A 24,168-nucleotide genomic window follows, 5' to 3' on the forward strand; every position below is an offset into this window, starting at 1 on the left:
ACTTCCTTACCTTGTTACTTGTTTGTATACAAAACTTTTGGAAAGGCCAGAATGATTTTATATTTTGTGACATAGGTCATGACTCAAGGTGACTTTATAAGATATAAGTTGAAGCTGCAACGGGATACACAACATTAAAATCACACTGTTTGTGGAATGCTCTGACTCATTGCTCTCAAGCTATAGTACATCGTACAACTACAAACAGATCATTACTGTGGTCACCGAAGTAATACTTTTCTGAGAGGCCTGTGACCTCAAGCAGTTATTTCACCTGTGGTCCTATGACGTCTCTTCAACTCCACTTCCACAAAGCGTTCATTATATTGATACAAGTCTTAGTCATGCTGTTGGTACAAGTAGGCACTGACTTAGTCACATGGCACTCTCGCAATTGTCTTTATCAGGTGTCTCTACTAAAAAAGGCTTGTGCAGCTATGACAGATTCCCCAAGCAACCTCACTTATGCCAAAGAGAAAACAATAGCTGTAAGAGGTACCAGGTCCTCAGGAGAAAAGGGTCTCTGCCCTATCTGTTTTCACAATAGAGTCATTACATTAGTACATACAGAGAGTAGAAACAACTGTTTCAATGTCTCCCCGCACCTCCTAACCTGCCTGCACTCACCTATCCTATCTTCAATCATATTTGCAGGCAGATACTATCTTTCATTTGGCATTTGTACACAGCCTATTTTAACACGGTGTCTGTGTATGACTGGGTCTGCTGCTGCAACAATAAAGAAAGGAATATTGCTAAGCAGAACTGTGTTCTTCCTTGAAGGAGACATTTGCCTTCTCCTATTTCAGGGGTGACTTCATCGACGGAAAGTCAGCTCTATTTTATCCTTTCTCTATCGCCACCTTAAATCCTTTGTCTGTGTCCTTCCCCTTCCTTCTTATGCCCTTCTACATACCATCTCAGTGTCTAACTCAAACCAGTCCCATACACTCTCCTATTTTGCTCTAGGTTACATATCTAAGCCTAATTGAAATGCAACAAGGCAGGCACTGGATAAGATATATTTCAGTATTTTCCAAAAAATAACATAATTCACCGGTTTCCATGTTTTTAATACACTTCCCTCCACAGGTACAGTATGACTCACTCTCCCAGTGGGAAAATCACTCCTGCTGTTGGACACCAGCAGCAGTTCTGGCATCTAACACTAATCGCATTATCAATTTATGACTTTAGAAGCACTACCAGCATCTAGTAGTAGTGTCTCTAATATTACAGATGGCCCATTTGTCTGTTTTTTCCACATGGCTCTCCATGTCTTTTCTTACATCCTTACTTGTGTTTCATGAGAGCACTTATCTTCTCTCATGTAACACAGCTTTTGAAAGACGCTCTTCAGCTACAATTTCCACAGCAAACAATCTGAACCAATCTAGAAAGCCTATTAAATTGTCTGCTCCTCCCCCACCCATCTCCCGTGAAGATATGCAGTTACCTCTCCTCTGAGTAAGGGTTCTCAACTGAGCAAGTCATGGTAACTCACTCTCTTTCTCCACCTCCTCGCTCTGCAGCATCCTACTGAAATCACGCACGTATCAGTCATACTGCAACTCTTCCTTTCTGAACTCTGAGAGATTCCAAGGGAGGATAAAAAAAGAAAGGTTATGAAGGCTATAAAAAAATGAAAGGCTTCAGATCCCAGAACAACCGCATCAGCAAGAGCACAAGTGAGAAACACTCTGTACTCTTGTCTGCATCTTAAGACAAGAGATAGAGCACGGTGATCAAAACGGCACCTCTGCTCCAGCCTCAGTGGCTGGTAGCCACAGCTGCTGTCATTCCCCCAAATCACCACTTCAGTAATCAAATCTCCAGACGTAGGAGGAAGATAAGAAGCTGCAAGTGGAACACCCTCTTTTTGGGTGAGAGGCAAGACAACGCTTCACAAATAGAGACAGCTAGGCAAAGAAAGCATTTCCTACAAGACCACATCTTGTAACACCACTACATGCACTCTTGTCTCTTTTCTCTTTCGTCCTTACACAAGAAGACACACCCATCAGGCTGAACCAGACAACTTCCAATCTCAACAGATATTCCAACCAATAAGGGACAGACTTTGCTTTACAGTTTAAAAGCATTTAAAAACCTGTACTATTTCTTTCATTCAAATAGCTCCACTATGCACTCACAACGGAAAGAACTCTTATTTTCAGAACACACAGTTGGGGTAGGTCCTCAGAAGAAGTGGTCTTCATTGACTGTACTCTGGCTTAATCTCCAAATTCGAAATACATTACAACCTATCTACTAGTCTTGCTAGCTTGAAACCAAGTATTTTACTTTTTAACTCTCTAATAATTGTGCTCTTCATTTTAAAAGATGTTACTGCATGAGAAACATTGTAATTGTTTATAATTTTATGTGAAGTATTTACAATTACTGCTTTCCTTAAAAACAATATTTAGTAAACCACTAAATGGAAAAGTGATAAAATCACCTACTCAAAAAAAATTTTATGTTCTATAGGCTGGTCAACAGATTTAACTCAGTTATGTTTTATGGTTGTTTTCACTTCAAAATTTGTGTATGTTTGTGGAAATTACTGATGAAAGAATTGCATTTATGTTACTCTGAAGTGTAAGTCAAGCTGTGATAAAAATGAGTACTTCTTTATACATCAGAGAACTGGAATAATTGGCTATTACATGGGTGATGTTAGATTTATGATTTTCTTATTTATTAATTTACTTGTTTGGTTTTTTAAAACGTAAGTCCTTGACTTAAAAGAGATTATATTAGTAAGTACAATGCTTAGCAAAACAGGGGTCTAGATCTCACTAGTATGCTTTAAAAACATCAAATTTACCGAGCTGAACAGGCTTGCAAGTGTATTTAAAGAATTTTGGTTTAATTTTTAATACCTACAGGTAAACAGAACCAATCTTGAGACACCTTAAAGAAGCTTAGACTTTCTGATAGTAGTATATCTGCCCACCACGAATCGGGCCCTCCCAGTGAATCTCAAGGTGTGGTGGAAGCAGAATAAAGGCACCAAAATTGAGAGACATTTTGAAAATTATGTCCACCATTTTAAAGGTGCAGAGAGGAGGGGGGAAAAAAAAAAAACACCCACACAAAAAAAAAAAAAAAAAACCCTAGTTATTAACTATCCCAATAGCCTGTGAAGCACTGGCTAACAAACAAAGTAGTCCAGAAAATACCTGAGAGGTTCTCAACTTCCCTATAAACACCTACATGGAAAATGCAGGTAAAGATAATGCTTCATATTTCTAGTATTTTTTCCATACTAAGTAAATGGGGTTAAATATTCTCAACCTATCTCAATAAAGAGATACGATGCAATATGCAGACTGCTTGCAGCTGCAGTCAGAGACAACTGTCACTCTGGAGATGTTTAGTTCTGGTTCTTGCCAACAAGATCTCCTGTGCCACCTTTTGCACATGTCACTCTGAACTTTTCTTAAATATTCCTAAAGGGAAGAGATAATAAGAAATGGAGGAACAGAAGGAAGCGTAATCCTACAAACATTGAAGTGTCCTTTCATTTTTGAAAAAGGTAATACAGTCTGGTTCCAAGGTTCACGAGACTGTCCTGCTTTCATATTTGCAGTGGATTTGCTGACAGAGAAACATGTCTGGTTTTTAAATAATGCAAATGTCTTAAACATGTTCCTGTCATTGAAAATCACTTCTTGCAGGAGCCATTGTCAAAATCTACCCACATGTCAAATGCTAGATGTAACAAGAGGGAGAAAAGAGGACCCAAAAGCACTAGCTATTCTACAAATAACAAACAAAAAAAAATCTAAGTCTTTTAGATTGAAATGCAATTACTTACGTTAATCCAACACGTTGACTCTGTAAGTAAGACAGAAAACCAAACAATACTGAAGCATAAGATTTCTGGAATTAAAAACTAATTGTAATATTAGCATCAGGAGTAAACTCTTGTCTGCCAGATTAACTCAGAAGACACTGTGTCTTTCTACAATGCTAGACATATAGACCTATTTAAAAGATATACTGCTAAAGTATAAAAATAAAAAGTATAAAGTATAAAAATGCCTGTGGAAAAAGTGGACAGACATAAGGCAACTGAGGCTGAAAACATCACCATCCCATACTGATAATGTAAGGAAGCAGCAGAGAGAGTAGGCAGAACAAGGCTAAATTACGAAGAAGCAAACATGCATTTGCAGGCCAAAGTTTGAGGAAAAGTGGAAAAAGGACCCAGTTTTAACCATAAAGAGGGGTTCCTCAGGTGTAAAGTGTATTTTTTAACAGATTAGGTGGATTCACACAGAAGAAAACAGGCAATCTCGGCAAAAAAAATACAACAGAACTAAACCAAGTCAATGATTTGCCGAGGGCAGAGAATGTATCAACTTCTACGATTTAGTAAGTCACATGATGTTAGAGCTTGCCCTGATCCAGACACCAAGGAATTATGTGACTTGTTTTTCTTATTTCAATTTCTAACATTCCTGATCACACAGAGAAGTGAAAAGGCAAACCAGTTCAAAAATCTGAAATAAAAAGGTCCTGAAAAATCATTACAGGCATCGTGATTTTAAACAAGCTGATTTTAAAGCTCTGACATTGAAGTATTAGAAGCCAACCATCAGCAATCTTTATCTGCTTTCTGAATGGATCATTGCTATTTATGAAGACACTGAAAGCTGTTTTGAATAACAGGAAAAAGAGCCAACAGCAAGGGAGACACAAAAGACCCAACCACCAATGAATCATTTGAAGGTATCCCCAATGCACATAATTACCATTCCCATTAAGCAACTGTCATTGCAATTAAGTATTGTTTGGCTTAAATCAGTTACCTGGAATGTCTTCTGATCAGGCCTGTTCCAATTAAGTGGCACTTACTTATTACCTTAATCATGCAGTATCAGTTCAAAGCAGCATAGTATAGCTTCACCTTGAAAGCAATCAGCCTAACACTTGGCAAGCAAAAGCAACAGCCCTCGAGTTTCCAAATGAGGGAAAACCAATATGTAAGTATAAAGCACTATTAGACTGTCTTCCATCACTTGCTGTTCATTCTACAATTCTCCTCACATAATTCTTAAAAGTTGCTACCAGCTGAAGATGACCCATTTAAAAACAAAAGAGACATTAAACACTTACTAAATGCTACATATTATGCTATTCTGTGCTGGGGAGAACATTAAATACAGAAACAGTAAGGCAATACATAAAGCTTTCATCAGTTTCATTTGTAAAAATGAGTATTTCTGCACTTTCTCTCCCGCCACGAAACTGGCTATACATGTCTCAGTTTTAAACACGTACTGCCACACTCTAAGTTAACTTTGATTTGGATGTTTTTACAATGCACACCTCTTCTGTTTCAGAGTATTAAGTACTTTTTGCTCATTTGAAACCAGTACTTTGCATTAGAAAACTATATGTACATAAAACTTATTTTTGAAAAATGTTACTTGAATTAAATTTTTACTGCTTGGCAGTACAGTATTTAGGGTTTTAGACAGATAAATACATATAAATCAAGAGAAAGCTAGGTATTTCAATGTATAATTATATTTTGGTTTTAAGTTAGATTTAAAAAAAAAAACAAAACTGAACTTCTCAACCTGATCTTTAGGTAACATCTTTTAAGTCTGTCTTGACAGGGCTTTCTTAAACTTTCTCCTAAAAATAAAATTTTCAGAATCCCCGTCATTTCATGTTCAGTTGCTAGTTAACATCAGTTTAAAAGCACACATACTATATAGGAACAGCAATGCTGAACAGCTTTCCATCCGGATAGCAAAGACACACTGACTCGCTTGCCTACCTGTAGCAATTCATCCACTAGGAGACTGAAGTGCCACCTAACTCTGTTGCCTCTGTTATCTAAGCTTGTTAATTTTAAATTATCTCAAATATTCCTATACCGCACTATGTATTTTAGGAGATCTTGCCAAAAGTCTTACTGAAAGGCACCTTGCTTCTCACAGCCATGTGCCTTCAGAAAATAAGACTCAGCACCTTTGACAAATGTCACCCTAAGTCCCATGGACTCGGCTCTAACTACAGTCATCACTGCCAAGTCAAAACTCTCAGTGGTCACTGACATTTACAGGGAATTATTTCAAGCCATGTTTTATCTCACGTAAGTTTGGCACAGATATCAGGACAGGCCTGTTCCAGGCTTCAATTTCAGCTTATAAAAATCTACAAGCAGAATACACATCATCAAATCTTATTTTCAGGGGAACACATGGGTGTTAAGGCTCAAAAGCTTGCATGAACTTCAGAGCCCTGCAATGGGAAACTACATAAAAGACTGAGGATGCTAGGCTTATTTCTAAAAACTTATACAGCAGACCTTCAAAGTCCCGCCTGCGATTAACAATCATAAGAATACATTAATAAAAAGAGAGACATCAGTTACAGTAATCAATTTCTGTGACTACTGGTAATTCTCTGCATAATCCAGCCTAGCAAGGTTTCCATACAGCCTTCTCTGCAATGTGGCTGCAAGCTGTCTTCACGCATTAAACACTAGAGACACGCATGTCAAGAGACATTGATTCTTGTTGTTTAAGATTTGGTTGCTTAAAAAGCAAAAAAGTCAGTAAATGCTAAACATCTAGCTGCTGAATGCCAGCCCTATTTAAAATGTCTGAAGCTGAACCTTCAAAAACCTAGACACTCAAAATCATAACCTTCTCGAAAGGGGTGTGGGGAGAAAAAAAATGAAAAATCCCACGCTCGATACACACCTACAGAAAAGTGCATTCATTGCACTATAGCTCTCAGTGAGGAAAAATCCAGACCCATTCAAAACGAGAAGTTCCCACCGTTATCACCTTGAAACTTTCCTAGAAAAGGCACTTGATTCTTTCTTACTTAGTAGTTCTCCCTACTTAGTATTTTTAGAGCAAGCGCAGGCGGAATTCAGTGTCTCTTGAGGCTGCAGCTGACCCAGGCTACCACCCCTACAGACCTCCAGTTGCTCATCCACGCCTCCCAATGATCACCCAGCACGACAGCACACCAGTACTGCACTGAACTCAAACCCTTTCAAAACAAAGGCAAAACCTTGTGATTGTTAAGATTCATAAGAGTAGAAGTTCTTCCATTTTTAGATGAATTTAGGTAATTTTGAGAGAACCAGGATAGGGAGCAATTGTGTGTGTAGTTAAACTTGCAAATTTGGACTGAGGGCTTTCTGTCACAAAAGCCACATGAATGCAATAGGGCAGTAAAGGTGAACAACTGACATGGTCATTCCTTTAGCACAACTGGCTGCAGCCTTATGCCATGCTGAAACCACTATGGACCATCACTGACACTAAAATATGTGGATTTGCCTCTTCATTGCTTGCCTGCTCTTGACCCTGTGCTTCGGCTCCTCCGTGCCATGGGCAGCGTTTGTGTAGCTATAAGGTGAGCCATGTGCAAGAGGTGAATGAACTTGGACATGGAAGACTTGCAGGAACATAAATGCAGGAGGCAAGATGAAAGATAAGGCAACCCTTTCAGAGGCAGTCCTGGCTGAAGGACTTTAAAAGCAAATGAACTATAGTATATCAGAGAAGTAACATATTCTGCTCATTTTCAGATACACAGTGATAAATTCAGCCCTTACACAACCTGACTTCCACAAAATTGCATCAGGAGATAGTATATTTCTTTTTTGTTTGTTTTCTTCACACTAAACTAAGAAGCCAAAAATATCCTAAAGCTTTGTTTTGTGGCAGGGTGGGAAGGGCATCCCCACTCTAGAGCAATTCTGAGTACCTTTCTATTTCTTCCAGCTGCATCTAGAAAAAGTTGAAAGTATTTTGAAGCTACCCAGGGCACACACAACATGCTTGGGAACCAACACACTGACATTATGCATCACAAATTTTTACACTCACGTGATCCTTTTATCCCTGTCTCTTTCGTGCAGGCACTGCAAGTGTAACTGTGTGAAAATTCAGGTACAGTCTCTTTAGATCCAAAGTTATTTAAAAATGCTCATTTACACACTATAAATGTGGAAGTTCCTGCTTCTCCCAGGAAAGGTGTATTAAATAACATATTACTACGTACATGTATACCTTAACTAGAGGACTGGCAACTCATCACTAAAAATATTCAGTAATTTTTAACTCAAAATATTTGATGACACCATTTGTTCAATAATTACGCATCTGTAGAGAACTTTCTGCAAGGCAACTGATTTGCTACAACATGACTCCAGGATCGAGAAATTAAGATGCTCCTACGTAAGAGTATATCAAGTGTATTAAAAGGGGCTAAGAGAGATATTTTAAAATACAGTGAGGAACTAGGACAGATGTTTCTCCTGTGTTTCATCAAGGGCAGGTGCCAGGCTTCACACTAGTCAACATTTCATGAGAAAAGGTAACGGTAACAAAAGAAATAAGATAGGCAAAAAGTCACAAAGCTGAAAATGAACTCATTTAACTTACGTTTACGCTATTTAAAGTATGTTTGCATAAGGCAAAGTACTACGGTGCAGACCAACAAACAGAAAACATAATATACATACCAAATGGCAGACTATATCCTAGGTAATCTGACTCAGTCAGGGCAGCAGGTATGGAAGTGCACAAGTTACTCAATGTGAACTCTCATTGCGATACTGCAGCAAAAAGAATTAATTTGAACCTTTGATCTAATGAAGAGAAGCAGGTAAGTGAATTCTTCGCAGTACTGAAAGCAATGGAGGGACCAATACTGCAATACTGTCTCATGCTTCTGGCGCCTGATTTTCCTAAGAGAAAAATGAAAAAAATGAAACGAAAACGGAGTCGCTATGCAAATGTAGAGCAGACACGAGGGAATGGGTCCATGGCTAGGAGGGAGTCAAGCTCAGGAACTGGATTCAGGAATGCGCGGATCAGGGATCAGGAGTAGTCAGATAGATGAGGTCCTCACTGGACACCAGCCATTGCAGAAGAAAGTGAGACCTTCATGATGCCTGTTTTATATACAGTATGATGTATATAGGATGGAATACTGTGTCGGTCAGTTTAGGGTCACCTGCCGTATCTGCCCCTCCTCATAAGCACTGCCCCTTTTCCACCAGCTTGAGGATGGCCTTGGTTAAGTATAAGCATTGACCTTTATGCACACCAATGCCCTGAGTTATCACTTTGGGAGACGAACACCATCTCAAAAACATGCAGTTTGTTTTCAGAGAATGAAGTTACTTAGAAAAACTAAGTCACAGAAACTGACTCTAATTTAGCTCAAATCACAGCAAGTCTACAAAAACCATCCTCCACTAAGAGTCTTAAAGAGGTCACTCTGATTAGCTTAATGAAAAGTGCCCCTTGGTACAAGACAGACACTGATTTACTGGAGCATGTCCAGAGACAGGCAACAAAGCTGGTGAAGGGTCTGGAGCACATGTGTTATGAGAAGCAGCTGAGGGAACGGGGATTGTTTACTCAGGAGAAAAGAAGGCTGAGGGAAGACCTTATCCCTCTTTACAACTACCTGAAAGGAGACTGTAGTGAGGCAGCTGTCGGTCTCTCCTCTCAAGTAACAAGTGACAGGATGAGGGGAAACGGTTGCATCAAGGAAGGTTTAGAAGGATATCAGGAAAAAAGTATTTACTCAAAGAGTGGCAAAGCATTGGAACAGGCTGCCCATGGAAGTGGTGGAGTCTCCATCCCTGGAGGTACTCAGAAAACATGTAGACATGGCACTTTGTGACATGGTTTAGTAGGAATGGTGGTGTTGGGCTGATGGTTAGCCTTGATGATCTCTTAGAGGTCTTCTGCAACCTTAATGATTCTATGATTCTACAATTCTATGAAAGAAGACACAGTGGTGTCTCAAATAAAAGTAGTTTTTAGAGGAAGAAACAAAGACACTGAACAGCTTCCCAACCTACCAGGTCAAGTCATAAGGAGAACCTCTGCTTAGGACTGTAATTGTGAACAATTCTAATGAAAAATAGGGCTTTCTAAAGAAAGCAAACAATGAGAATGATTAACCAGTACAATAAGCATCAAAAGCCTTACTGAATACTTGATAGTATTCAGTCACCTTCCTTCAGATAAATACTTAAATTTAGACAAATATTTTGGTAAAATACTAACCACGGTTTTCAATTCAATCAAGAGACAACTGGATAGTAAGTAATGGCTGAACTGCCTGGCCAAATTCTGTGGCTTCACAAAATCCTATTATTCTCAACACCAAATCTCCTCCCTTTCCTCTACACCTGTAAATGTGAAACACACAAATGACAAACATCATCGGTTCTTAAGATGATTCTTGAAAAGACATCTTTAATTTGCTGTATATTTTACTGCTGAGGACAAGACAACTACAGAATTTATCACCTTAGCTACCTTGCTTATATCATTTCATTCAGTGTTATCTCCTTGTCTCCCACACAAGAGTCATGCTGTTATCAAAGTCTTTCTCACCAAACAATTATTTCCTTTTATGATTTCTTCTGGCTGGTCGAAGATAAGGGCTTACAGTGAGCTTGATTAGTGTTGCAAACAAATAAGAGTAATACTAGAGCAGACATTAACTAAGCTGAAGTAATCAGCACTATTAATAACCTTTTGATTTCTAATCAAATACAGCTCTGACTTTTGCTGCCACTTTGCTTTAAATCTTCTAAGCTACAAAAGAATATTTTTATAACATATTTCTCAATATGGCAGCCCTTCTTCTCTCACCTGCTTTTTGTCTTATATGTAACTATTCTTGTCAAACAAAAAACAAAACAAAAAAAAACACAAACAAACAACCCACAGATCTTCCATTTAAAAATATAGTTCTACACTTTATACTGCATTCTCTGGCAACAAGATCTAATCATACATCATAGTATGAAATTTTACCTGTTTTTTTAATCTAATAACATTCCTGGAGACAGCAGAATCACATCTACTGATACCCGCATTAAACAAACACCTAGCTTGAGACATACAACTGGGGCAAAGAACAGATAAACTTAATATCTGAAAAATTACATCAAAAAATAAGAACCTAACTTGGTAAGGCCTTAAAAACTTGCACTGCAGGTAGCACTGCCACATCCATTCTTCATACCGGGCAACTACTAATCCAAAGGCTAAATTCTTCTTAAGAAGCAGGCAGTGAGCTTGAGGCAGCTCAGTTTTACTGAAAATACCTGAAACCACTGCTCAGCTTCCTGTGCTTTTGAAAGGTGAGAAGTACGCTGCCTCCTCGTTCTCTGCAAGTCCCAGATAGGCAACATGGTTTTCCCAACATGCAAAGCTTTTATTTGAGACTTTCTAAGACAGAATGCATCCAATACATGAAATATCTGCTATAATTGATAGGATAGTTCAATCTACTCAAAGGAGAAGAAAAGTTCAGTGGTTTCATGAATGCATATGTTTGTGAACTCCAGAAGTATTTCTTTTTTTTTGGTAATAGCCTCCTATTATCTTCCCAAATACTGATATTTTTTTCCATGGAGAAAAAAAAGCAAAATACAAGCATAAACGTTTTGTTTGCATTGCCAGCTTACAGTTGTAGCAGCGTTAAGAAAACTGAATGCTGCTCAGTGAATTTATAGTTCATTTAGACATGAAGGATTGTGGTTTCAGTGTGCAATACACTGTGCAGCCCTAGCATAAGCGCAGTGTGCACGAAAAGCATCATATGACACTTATTTGCAATGAGTAACAAAAATTAAACAAGTTGCTGCTTTTAATCCTTCACCATTTACTTTACGTAACAATCAAGAAAAAAAGATTCAAAACGAAATCACAAAACTAACAGTTTCTTCACAAAGTTTCCTTTTGCATAACAACTGTGTCGAGCCTACCAGCAGACTTAAAATTAGACAAGATATCGATATTAAAGGTGCAAATCACTGAACTAAACACAAAGGGAAATGAACATCTGAAACTCAGCAAATATTTTCCAGAGTTTTCACCTAGAGAATTCCTTACAAAGAAAAAAGTCAAAAGATGAGGAAACAAAAAAATTGAGACGTGTGTGAAGTGTTGGCCCATAAAGATTTGAAAGGACTGTGAGCTGCTTTACAAAAAGGTGAAACAGAACTATTATTACAAGATATGCACTAAGACAAACTCGTCACTTTTAGTTGCCAGTTTGTCTCAACTTTATTGGTCATCAATTTAAATAACAAGTATTTCTTCTTCCACATTTTCACAAATTTTAGGAGGTAAGGCTCTTTTTGTCATGGAAATGGCCAAAATTTTCCTTATAATGTTGTGCGTGTTGATCATCTGTCCAACTTCATGCTCATAAAAACCTATTTTGTTTCTAATAGCATCTTCTAACTCCGTATTAAAAAAAAAATAAAATAAAAAAAAAGAACTAATTCATAAACCTCCCCAAATTAACTTCACTTCCCAAAAAAGCCACACATCTGTTTTCACAGCTGGAAATGATTCAACCATTGGTAACCAGAGAACAGCTCCAGTGTGTTAAAATACTCTAGCCAAAAACTGGCACTCCAGCAAAGGCAGCTACCATGCCAGCACAATGCAAGCAGCTGTTGGACAACCTTTATTTATAGTGAAAGGGCATGAGATACTCTGATGCTATTACTACCAAACCAGCAAATCTTATTGGAAAGACACCACTGGTTGAAAATGGTCAAACCAAAAGCACAAGATGCATTTTAACAATCAAGCAGATTATATGAGAACAGTGATGTGTGACAAACCACCCTCTACCCACTTTTCTACAACAGATTCTGCAGGGCTCAGCTTCTAGGGAAAAAAAAAAAAAACCTTTCTAAATTATTTTTAATACAACCGTTGTTATGAGTGTCAGAAAAAAAATCAATTAACAATGCTGCCCCAAGTCTTTATAAAGAAAGGAATTCGATAAATAGAAAAAGATTATGCTATTTCTTTATTTTTACTCTGAAATGACATCAAAGAGCCACAGCCCCCTCCCTTCCCCCTCCCCTCCCTTCGTTTTGGCTTTGACATCACACAAAGAGAAGAGTATTTCTTTCACTGCTTCTCATATAGCTGAAGCATTCAAGCTTCTGCACACTGTTATCACTTTCTATCCTTGAATATGAATTATTTTAATCCTCCAGCAATTAGCAGTCTTTTGGATGAAAGTTAAAAAGGCTAGAAGTGCAACCTTATGCTTGTTTTTCTAATTTATTTGGTCAGTAGTTCATTTACTCATTGTTTCACATGGCTTAAATATTTAAGTGTGTGTATGTCCTACTTACGATCTTTTTTTTTATTTAACATTACATGTTTTCAGCCATCTTTTTTTTTTCTTTTTTTAAACCTTGCTTACAATCCAAAAGGAGTTCCCTGTCCTTAAGTATCTTTCATGCATGGCTTCCTGTCACTGCACATAATTTTGCATTTTAATGCACTACCTATTCATTTCATCACAAGGTTTTTTGCTTGGGAGAGGAATTGTCTTTTATTTGCAAATCCATTTAACAAAGAAAGAGATTGAACTACCAATGAACAAACAATACTGTAAACACCACCAGGTTTCTCTTGATCTCCTCATTGCTTTCTTGCTTTCTCTGCCATAATTACCATCAATACTTCCAACATACTGGAAGTCTGGGAAGTGCTTGACAAATAAGAAGGAAGCAAAGTTCTCTGTCCTGAAGATACAGCTGTCTAAGGTCCCAATCCAATTGTTTTAAAGCTGTAATCAGTTCTCTTTACTCCAAGCATTTACAGTGGAGCAATTAAGTGGTCTGCTGGATCAAGGCCTAAGCAAACTATGAGAATACAGAGGTAGCAGACAGATTAAATAAGAAGCTTCATGAACAACATATCAAAAGTTAGCAGATACATCAAGTCACAATGTGTTGTCTGACTGAAAAAAAAAAAAATTAAAACATTGAGTTATCTTGTTGGAGTGAGTTCTTACAACCCAACCCACCTCTGATACCATAAACGTCCAGAGACCCCATGAAGACTCTGGATAGATTTTATGAAACCATGCATACATTTCTAAAATCGAGCTCCAGCAGCCCATCAGGAGTCACCACTACAACAGGTGATCATCATAAGCTTCAAAAAGTCTTTCTGCGAATCAGCAGTGTCACAGCATTCACCTCCTGCTGCAGTCCTAAACAGTTTGTTCAGAAAGTTAAGAAAGGAAAAAAAACCCAGACTTTTAGTCAAAATGAGAAAACAAGTAAATTCTCACAACCAACAGCTGTCTCAAAAATAAAATTTAAGAAAGCTCCACCCTAAGCAATCAGGTCCATGGTCTCAAAAGAAGTCCCTAAGACTGAACATAGCCCCCGGAATTGCAAGTTGTGCTATTCCTATGTTACCATTTCTTTTTTCTCTCCCTTAATTACTTCACCTGATATGTTTGTTAGCGTAAAGTAAATGAGAAAAGTCTTTTTTTTAATTACTAGAAAAATAAAAAGCTATTTTTTATCTGATCTACTGACCGATCAAATTATGGCAGCAAATACCAATCTAAAGAAACAATCAATGGATAAAAACAGTGAAGTGCAGCAGTTGGGGTGATGGCTGAGTTTTGGTCAGTTTTCAAGCACAAACTAAGTTTATCCATTTTTAATAATTAGGCAACAAGGGCATTCAAGAGACCAGGTAGAAGAAAGTTTACATGATCTTCCTCAATGGGCTTGTGACTTTATTAAGTAAAAGGGGAAAGTGTGGGAATAGCAAAAAAAGTGCTGGGTAGGAGTAGCAACCCAGCATGCATCAAATCTATCATCAGTCGTAAACAGGAGGTTGGTGATAACAATAAACAGGGAAAACTCAAATCATACAAAGGCTTTAAAAGAACAAGAAGTCATCTAAAATCTAAAGCACTGAATAAGGCAAAGTATGGACCTTAATTTGTATTTTTAAGTAAGAGTAAGACAGAAGGTGCGTGATATCAAGACAGTACTCTCAACCAGGGTTTATTTTGCACATAGAGTGGATGGATGCAATGGGGTTAACAGGGAAGACTGTGAGAAAGAGGCTGGTGAATTCAGGTTGACAGGACATGATGTAGGTGGTGGCTTTACAGTCAGAGCTCTAGAGGATCAGAAATAAACATACGTGCAAACTGGTACGTATGAAATCATCAGAATTTAGAGAGCCTCCTCAAAAGGAAGGGGCTGGAAATGATGCTGGGAATATGTCCTTTAGTGACATGAAACAAGTTTCCGCAAGGGGAAAGAATGTGTGGGATTCCTGACTGCTCCTCACATTCATTTGGACTGCAGACTGGTATATTTTGAGGCATGAATAACCCTGTACAATATAGATTTATATTGTAGTAACTGACAGTGAAAGCTTGTTTTGTGAAATTCAGACTAGTAAATTCATTAAAGTACGAGATATTACCTTCCCCTCCAGTAGAGACTTACACCATTCGCTCACTCAAGTGACTATAATAACATCTCTTCCTCTTCTTTATCCTTCTAATAACCAGAACCTAGATCATAAGTTTAAAAGAGGCACAAAAATTCACATGACTTTCAGCAGGCTTTGGATACAGCCTACAACACATATTCTTCATTCCTCTCTTCTCTACAACTTCAATATTGAACTACTAATTCCAGAATACTGTGAAGCTCTCTAATCATCATCATCATCAGTGTGAATGTGGCTCAGCACTCCCCTTCTGGAGCACTTGTACAGGTGAATATACATGACTAAAGCTTCACACAAGGACTACAGAGGCAATCTGCAGTTTAGAAAATGCATACTTTATGTGGCATGTATTTTGTGAGGGGGGTGGTTAAATATTCCATAAACAATTACTGAATTGTCAATGGAATTCAATAAATGTTGTTTAAAAAAAAAACTAATTATTTGTTACAATAACCAGCTACTATTGCCATTTTGCATCTGACGGTTTGTAAACTACTTCCATTTGAAAAGTAATTGATTCCATTTTTATCATTTGCTCAAGTTTATATGGTTGTTCCCATCCAAAGAGATGATAACATCTATTTGCAGCAAATTATACATTATAATTCCTCATTCAAAAGCTGTAATGGAAAACAAAATGCTAATTTATGCTGTAAACGGAAGTACAGAATCATAATCACTCATTGTTAACATTAGGAACTAAATTGTTCTTGCAAATAATAAAATGGGTTAAAAATGTGGAGGGTTTTTGTGAGCCAAAGTACCACTGCCTCTTACTCGCTCATGTGTTATATTAGAAGTGATCAAACGAACCTGTTCTCCTCATGCCAACACAAACTACCCCTTTTTGAGGGAAAGAATAATGGCCTTATGATTGCGACATAAGGATGCATGTCAGGTGATCATTCTACCCACGCGTCTCCAACCAGCTTCCCAAATACAGGCTTTCATGTGCTCTCTGCTAGCTAAACCGAGCTATCTGCAGAGGCTTTCTACACAAGCAATACAGAACTGTAAGACTGGAAGAGCCAGACAGGTGGTGCCGAGGCTCTGTTGTCTACACTACATGCTTCACACACCCACTTCAGGGTGCGTTTTATTTAACTTCATCCTACCTCTGCCCTCAACTCCTTAGCTGAATGTCAATTTGTAGCTCAAATTCACTAGGGGTACTCCTGGAATACATCTCCCAGTTCAGTTCTATCCAAAAGGAATTCCGTTCATTTGCAACAAGGCCAATCTACAACAGTAACCAAATCACAGTAGAGTCGGGATCAATGCAGCACACTCCTGCTCTCAGGTGTATTTCTAGTATAGACATACCTCCTGTCATTCCAAGTCCCAGTGAGTTCATATGGAACTAAGAGTTACCAATTTCTCCTTCCAAAATTAGGACCACAGTGTCACAAGTGCTATACCCAGTGCAAGGGTCACTTTGCTATTATCTCTCTACCTTTAGAGTAGAGACAATAACACACAGCTACTCAGCAGAACGGAAATCTGAATCGCCACTTGTCGAAAACGGAGTCCAAGACAAAAAAACTACTGTAGAAGTGTTCCGTTTCCATCCTTTCTGGCAATTTTACAGTCCTATAAGTTTTAAATGTACAAAGAGATTTGCTCACGCAGCAAACAGATACATCAGAGGAAATAAAAAACCACCGACGCATTAGCACTGTGCACCTGCTCTTCCACATTTCATTAAGCCTCTACACCTAAATGTACGTCAGGTTCTCTCCTATGTGCATCCGTTGTGCTGGTATCCCTCAGTGATACCTTCTGGTCATGGCGAGACAAACAGGACTGCAAGCTTCCACACTGCCTCAGGAAAAAAAAACATTTAAAAAGTCATTAACTTCTGGTAATTCAGATCAGATGATTATAAGCTAAATGATAAACGCCAGATAATATGTTCAAAAGCAGGTATATATTTGTAAATAAGCTGCCATTCGTAAAAAAGTCTCTCCTAGCTACCATTATGTACCTCAAATGCCTGTAGAATAGTTAATTGACCAGGTTTTCTTATTAGTATTAAAAAAATACAATTATGTTATCAAAAATTGAAAATTTCCTTTTAGGTGACCAAAAGAAAGTTCCATTGCTTCATGTAGTAAATCATTTTGCTGCTGCCCTTTTATATTTAATACCCTTCTGCAGTACACATTTATCTCTACACTAGCAAAGTGTACTCATTGATTTCCTATGGTCTCTCTGGAAGAAGGTTCTGCTTCCCTGATGATGAGTACAAAGGGTGGATGACCCCATTCTCATTCCAATGCAAACCCTGCACTTTTACATTTCTGCTTAGACCACATGAACATTTGACCAGCTAAGAACTCCCTGCCCTCTTCCTACAGAACGCATTGCTAGAACTACTGACATTTTCTCCTGAACACAACTGTATGTTTTAAAATCCCATCTTACATATGAACCAATGCATGTCAGTGCTTTATCACAGCCGTAACTGCAACTCAGAACTCGCACATAAGCTTTTCTTCTAAATTGAGATATGAAAATAGCATCTTGCCCATTTTCCGCACATGCTCTCAGCTCCCGTTACTGTGCTCTGCCATACCAGTATTTAGCTGTTTTGCTCTGGGGCACAAAGAAATGGTTTGCACCCAGTTTACACTGTGCTTTTTCTGCCACATGAGATTGCCATCACAATACACTGTTTTCTCATCCAGACTGTGGATAGGTTTATTAAACAACAACCAGAGTAACAACACAGGAAGTGTATGTTTTGAAATCTACTCTCTAAATGCTAAGCAATGGCACTGATAACCCTTGAAAACAAAGGGTCACTGCTGGCCACTGAAAATTTTCAAAGTTACGGTGTTGAATGACCAATTAAGGAATTAGTCTCTGAAAGAAAGAGAATCACGTTTAAGAACAATTTTTTAAAGTCTAGTACCTGTTTTATTCAACTACATCTTCCTCATCATCCTACCGCTTATCTTTTGCTGAGATGTCAAGAAAACAGGTCTCTTCAGTTTCACTTTCATTTCTATCGTGCTCCATTTTCCCATCTTTGTGCACCAGTATACAACACTCCATCGATATAGAAAAGTTGGGAAAACATCAAATCCGAAATTAATCTTTTTTTTTTTTTTTTTACTATTTAGCAAGGGGTTTTTTTGTTCATACTAAACAAGGGCTGCTGCTTTTCCTTAACTAATTTAGCTTTGACAGTGTCCTTTTAATTTGCAGAGATGTTGTAGACTTTACTAAAATATAACTGAAGTCAAATGATGGGTTTATTGCATTGGTTTTCACAGCCAAATAACACAGAACTATTGACTGAGTCTTTTTCCATTGAAGAAAAAGGTCTACAAAAATCATAAAGTGCACTGCCCAATCTTGTGCAGAGATTGATTAGTGTCTCTCACTGAAAAGCCTCATACACGTACATGCTTAGTAAATGATACACCTACATAGTGCATTTGCATTAACTCATCTAACATATTTCTAAACCTGTGTAGACTCCCAAGTTCTACTATTTGAACAAAAATGAAAAAAAACCAGAAACCATAGAAACAAAAACAATTCAAAAAAGTCTTGCTGGCTGTGGACCAAAATAGAAATGACCACTGGACCCTGCTCTAGTTAAAAGAAAATGTACAAAAATAATATGCTACATTCAGTCCAGCACCCCAAAAATACTAGCAGAAAGCTCTGACTGCATGTATATAGACAAAGAGCCAAGCCACAAAGTTGGCTCTCAGCTTAATCTTTCACTGACTGACATATCCACAGAATACACCCTGTGAAAGTTTGCTGTATAAAGTACTGCCATGTTTGAACACCCCGGACAAAGTGATGGTGTCAGGTTGCAATCCCTCAGTTGAGTGTTGCAAGGAAAAATCTCTGAAATAACGGCAGCAATGAAGCAGCATGCTTACATTTTTTTTCTACACTGGAAGGATTTTCTTGAGGTTGAAGTAAAATAAGTACCCAGATTTATACCTTAGTCGTAAGTTTTCATTCATGCACTACATTTCAAATTACTTTCAAGCAATTCCCAACCATACAGATTAGTAACACAACAAAGTATCCAGCTCTGGACTGGAGAATGAAAAACAATTAATACAAATAATGCTGCCAGTTCAGCATGGACAGGTCATGCCCAAGAATATTACTGCTCTCACAAGGCTGAATACCCCCTCTGCAGCACTTAAAAATAGCTGGTTTTTCCTCATGACCACTAATTAAGAAACAGATGTAAAGAGAATTTCAGTAAGCCAGAAGATACACTCAGGAAGCTTCCAGCTAACACATATCCACAAAATAAAGAACTAAGAGGAGAATGTTTATTGATGATCTAAAAATGCAGAGCACAGAATGAATCAAGAGGAAATCTGCTGGATATTCCTTCGCCTCAGGTTTAGATACATTGGCAACACAACGCAGCTAGGTTTATGCAACCACAATTCATAGTTCCCAGGATTTAAGTCTACACGTTCTTCCAGTCTAGAATTCAGCATAATGGTTAAGTCCCTGTACTAAAATAACTGTAAAGAAAAAGACAGCAAAATTCAGGAGAAGACGATCTCCTTGGAGTTCTCCTTAGTAATGCAAAGTCTTATTTGCAACTATTACAGCATCTTCTTTTCTGGAAGACTGTCTCAGGAATGGATTCGAAACTGGCTTCATAAAGTTCCCAGACTTTAATTTTTCCAATATTAGCTTTTCTGTGATGCACTTTGGAATCCAATATGCAATGGAAGAAGTTCCTTTCAAGAATATTATCAACGAATCACACGTATATTCTTGTGCTTAAAAATGAACTGCAATAATGTATCAAAAATATAAAAGTTGAAAGGCATCTCTCAAACTTGCTGAATCATAAAGCAAATGTCCTATCTCTGCTATCAAAACTGTCAGATAGTGTATTACGCTTCTTGAAGAAATCACTTTTCTCTTTAACCTCACTGGTTCCATTATTAAGTCTTATTTTGATTACTTATACTCTCATTAAAGTCTTCAGATGCCGGGAAAAGACTCTTCTAGTAAGCTATGGCTGAACCGCTATTGATATTATACAGAGGATCCTTTTACCTTGAACTAGATGTTGAGAGTGCATCATATTGATCTAGGAATAAAAACTATTTTTCCAGGAGTCAACCCATCTTCTCATCTCAGCACTTTGTTTTAAAGTTTTTTTTGTTTGCTGTTCTGTTTTAAACAGAGTACACAAAACAAATTCTCTTTCAGCTACCTTGCTATATTTAGCAAGAAGAAATGGTTTGCAAGCTTTTTTTTCCTTTTTTTTTTTTTGGATGCAATTCAGGTATTAAAAAAACCACACACAAATATGGCTGACCGTCAAATTCAAGCCAATTCTGCCTTTTTAAGTGTTAAAACTTGTAAGAAAAAAAAAAATCTATTTGCAGCAAAATCCCATATTCATTTTGATTTCATATTCAGACTAACATCTACTGCTAATCCTCAGCTGGTGAATTTGACTGATGTAAATGCTAACGTAATACGCAGAAGATGAAAATAGAAAGGAGCCTTGAGCACCAGAAAGAATACGTATCTTAAAAATTCTTCTCATCTTCACCCTGGAAGTCTTGCAAGCTCATCTGTTCCCATTGTAACGCTATATAATGATTACACCTTCTTCTAAACTCCCTTCCTAATCATGCATATTTAATTCAACTTCGTGTATATATCCTACAGCTTATATAGTCCTTCTATAAATAGGCATTCTGCATCCTGAATTATCTCCCCTGTTTTCCCTTAGATACAGTCCAACATCGGTATTTAGAATAGATCAACTCTGGATTCGTCAGTAATTCCTCCTGCTCCCACCGCGATTCGGGCTGAGAGGGGACGCGAGGGGCCGTTCCACGGTGCCATCCTTCCACCGAACTGTTTCGCTACAGAATGAAACTAACTTTAGAGAAAGGAATCGGCTTAAACCCCATTTTATTGTCTGCGTTCCGAACCATTTTGGTCCTCTGGTGGTTTCCGAGGAGTCTCGGTGGCCGCCTGCCTTCGGCCCCGGGCAGGAGCCCTTCCCGAGCGGCTCGTTCTCGGCAGGGCGATGATGCTCGTTCTCCGCCGATGCGGGAACGCACCCTATGTGCGGGGAAGCGACCCCCCGGCCAGCACCGAGCGAACTCGGCCGCCCCGGGCAGGGCAGGCGCCGAGAACCGGGGCAGCGGCGGCGTCAGGGACCCGCACCGGGCCGGGGCGCGCTCGGGACAGCGCGGTTCGGAGCGCGCCCGTGTGCGGCTGCTCCCGGGGAAGGCTCTCCCCGAGCCGGCAGCGCTGGTCCTGCTGCCGCGAGGGACCAGGCGGCGGCCGGGGCTCCCGACCCGCTGCTGCTCGCTCCCGGAGGCGGGGAGGAGCGCTTGCTCCTCCATCCCTCGCTCCGAGGTGCAACCTCAGGCTGGTAAGCTGCTACTTCGAGGGTCTCAGCTTCCCGCAAACGGGGGCTGCGGGTTGTGCGCGAGCTCGGCCAGTTCACACACACGCACACCCGCAGCGCGGGGTGCCTTTACTCCTTCTTTCCTGCCAGCCCCAGGATGCCTGTATCCCTCCTGCCCTGCAGCCCCGGGGATGCCTCTCTCCCTCCGCAGCCCCGTGATGCCTTTCTCCCTTCCCCCAGCAGCCCAGGGCTTGCCCCTCTCCCTTCTCCCTTTCCCCCTGCAGCCCGAGGGTGCCCCTCTCCCTTCTCCCTTCCTCCCCGCATCCCCGGGGGTGCCCTTTTCCCTTCCCCCATGCAGCCCGGGGGTGCCCTTCTCCCCTCGCAGCTCTGGGGTGCCCCTGCCCCTTCCCCCTGCATGCCGGCGGTGCCCCTCTCCCTTCTCCCTTCCCCCCTGCCGCCCAGGGGTGCCCCTCTCCCCTGTACCTTTCCCCCACAGCCCGGGGCTGCCCCTTTCCCTTCTTCCTTCCCTCCGGAGCTCCGGGGTGCCCCTCTCCCTTCTCCTTTCCCCCCCACAGCCCGGGGGTGCCCCTTTCCCTCCCCCCCCCCCCCCAGCCCGGGGGTGCCCCTCTCCCTCTCCCTTTTCCCCTCTCAGGGCAGCACCAGAGCCCCTTTCCCTACGCACGCACTCGATGTAGTTTATAGATGACAGTTGCCTGTAGACTTTCACCAAACAAGCAGCGGGGGCAGCAGACTACAACAGTTATTTAATTAAAGACGTTTCGGAGGCTCCCAGAATAGCTCTCTACCTCTGGGGCGCGATTTCTGGCTTCTCCCCCAGTCCGCCCCCGCTCCCCCTCTCCGGCAGCCCCCGAGCCCGGGGCTGGACCGACCCCGCGGGGGGCGCCGCGCCGCGCTCCGCACTGCACAGTCATCAAAGTTAACTACGGGGATGGGGAGAGCCGAGAAGGAGAGACGGGCTGAGCCCCACCGGTTCCACCTACGCGGGAGCCGAAATTACGGGGTTGACCGCGTACGCGGCCATTTCTGACAGAGAGAGGATGGGGCGTCCCTCTCGCACCGAGCTCCCCGGAGCCGCCGGGGTCCCCTCTCGGTGCGCGGGGGACGGCGGCGAGCGCAGCCGCTCGACTTGCCTGGCTGCGCCTCGAGTTGCGCCGGGGTAACGCGCAGCGCTGCGCGCACGGCGGCTCCCAGCCCTCCTCCCGCCGCTCGGCGGAGGCAAAGGGGGGCGAAAGGCGCACGGAATTAAAAAGAAAAAGGCTGTTCCGTCCCCGTTCCGCCCTCGGCCGGTCGCCGGCCGGGAGCGCTCGCAGCCCCGCGGCGCACCGCCCTCGCCTCCCCGCGCAGCGCGGCCGCCCCTCACCTGGTTGTAGGAGGTCTCCCAGGAGGAGGTGTAGTTGTAAAAGAAGGAGGAGAAGCAAGCGTCTTCTGACAGCCCGCAGCCAGCCATCCTCCGGGCGCAAAAAACCTCTTCGGGAAGGCACGCAGCAGCCTTCGCAAACTCTTGCCCGTGGCGCGGCGGCAGCCGGTGCGCGCGGGAGGGAGCGGGGCGGCAGGACGGCGGCGGGAGCCGCGTGTGCCCGTGTGCGCGGCTGTTTGTGCCGGGGCCGCCGTCACGTGCGCGCTCTCGGCACGGGCTGCGCCGCCGAGCCCGGCTCCGAGCGGCCGGGGCAGCGCGGCTCCATCCCCGCCCGGCGGCGGAGCGAGTGGCGAGCCGCGTCCCGGCAGCGCCGCCGTGGGCGGGACCCGCCGCCGCCCCCGCCCCGCGGCCGCCGGACGGACCCGCCGCGCCCCCGAGCCCGCTGCCCGCTCCTGGGGGCGTGCTCAGCGCCCCGCTCCGAGGGGCCGGCGGGAGCGGCTGCCGTGGGGCTGCCTTTGCTTTTGTACAGCGGGTCGGCCTTATGTGCGCTCCGAGCAGCCCGTAGCCATCGCGGGGAGAGACCAGCGGGTGTTTTCTGCCGTAACTCTGGCCAGTCTGGGTTCTCTTTTCCTTCCCTTCCTCTCCCCTTTCCCTTCTTCCTCTCCTTTCTCTTTTCCCCTCTCCTTTCTCTTCCCCTCACCGTTCTCTTCTCTCCTTCTCCTTTCCCTCTTCTTTCCCTTTTCTCTTTACCCTCTCCCTCCTCTCCTTCCTCTTCTCCTTTCTCTTTTCCTCTTCTCCTGTTTTCCTCCTCTCCTTCCTCTTTTCTTCTCCTCCTTCCTCTTTTCCTCCTTTCTCTTTTCCTCTTTGCCTTTCCTACCTCTTTTCCCCTTCTTCCTCTTCTCCTTTCCTCCTTCCTTCTCCTTTCCTCCTTCCTTCTCCTTCCTCTTCTGTTCCTTTCTCTTTTCCTCTTTGCCTTTCCTTCCTCTTCTCCCCTTCTTCCTCTTCACCTTCCTTTCCACTTCTCCTTTCCTCCTTCCTTCTCCTTTCCTCCTTCCTTCTCCTTCCTCTTCTGTTCCTTTCTCTTTTCCTCT

At 41.4% G+C, this 24,168-nt stretch overlaps 1 protein-coding gene across 1 annotated transcript in view; it reads right to left on the reverse strand.

Moving 5' to 3' along the window:
* The window catches only part of PPARGC1A (PPARG coactivator 1 alpha), a 369,019-nt gene extending 345,600 nt beyond the window's left edge, over positions 1-23,419 (reverse strand). Inside the window, exon 1 of the mRNA XM_054065753.1 lies at positions 23,081-23,419. Coding sequence (XP_053921728.1) covers positions 23,081-23,167 — 87 coding nt within the window. The 5' untranslated portion in view covers positions 23,168-23,419. The remainder of the gene's footprint in view (positions 1-23,080) is intronic.
* Between the last annotated feature and the right edge of the window lie 749 nt (positions 23,420-24,168).

This window comes from Cuculus canorus, chromosome 4 (assembly GCF_017976375.1).
Source record: "Cuculus canorus isolate bCucCan1 chromosome 4, bCucCan1.pri, whole genome shotgun sequence".
In the NCBI taxonomy this organism is placed as follows: Eukaryota; Metazoa; Chordata; class Aves; order Cuculiformes; family Cuculidae; genus Cuculus; species Cuculus canorus.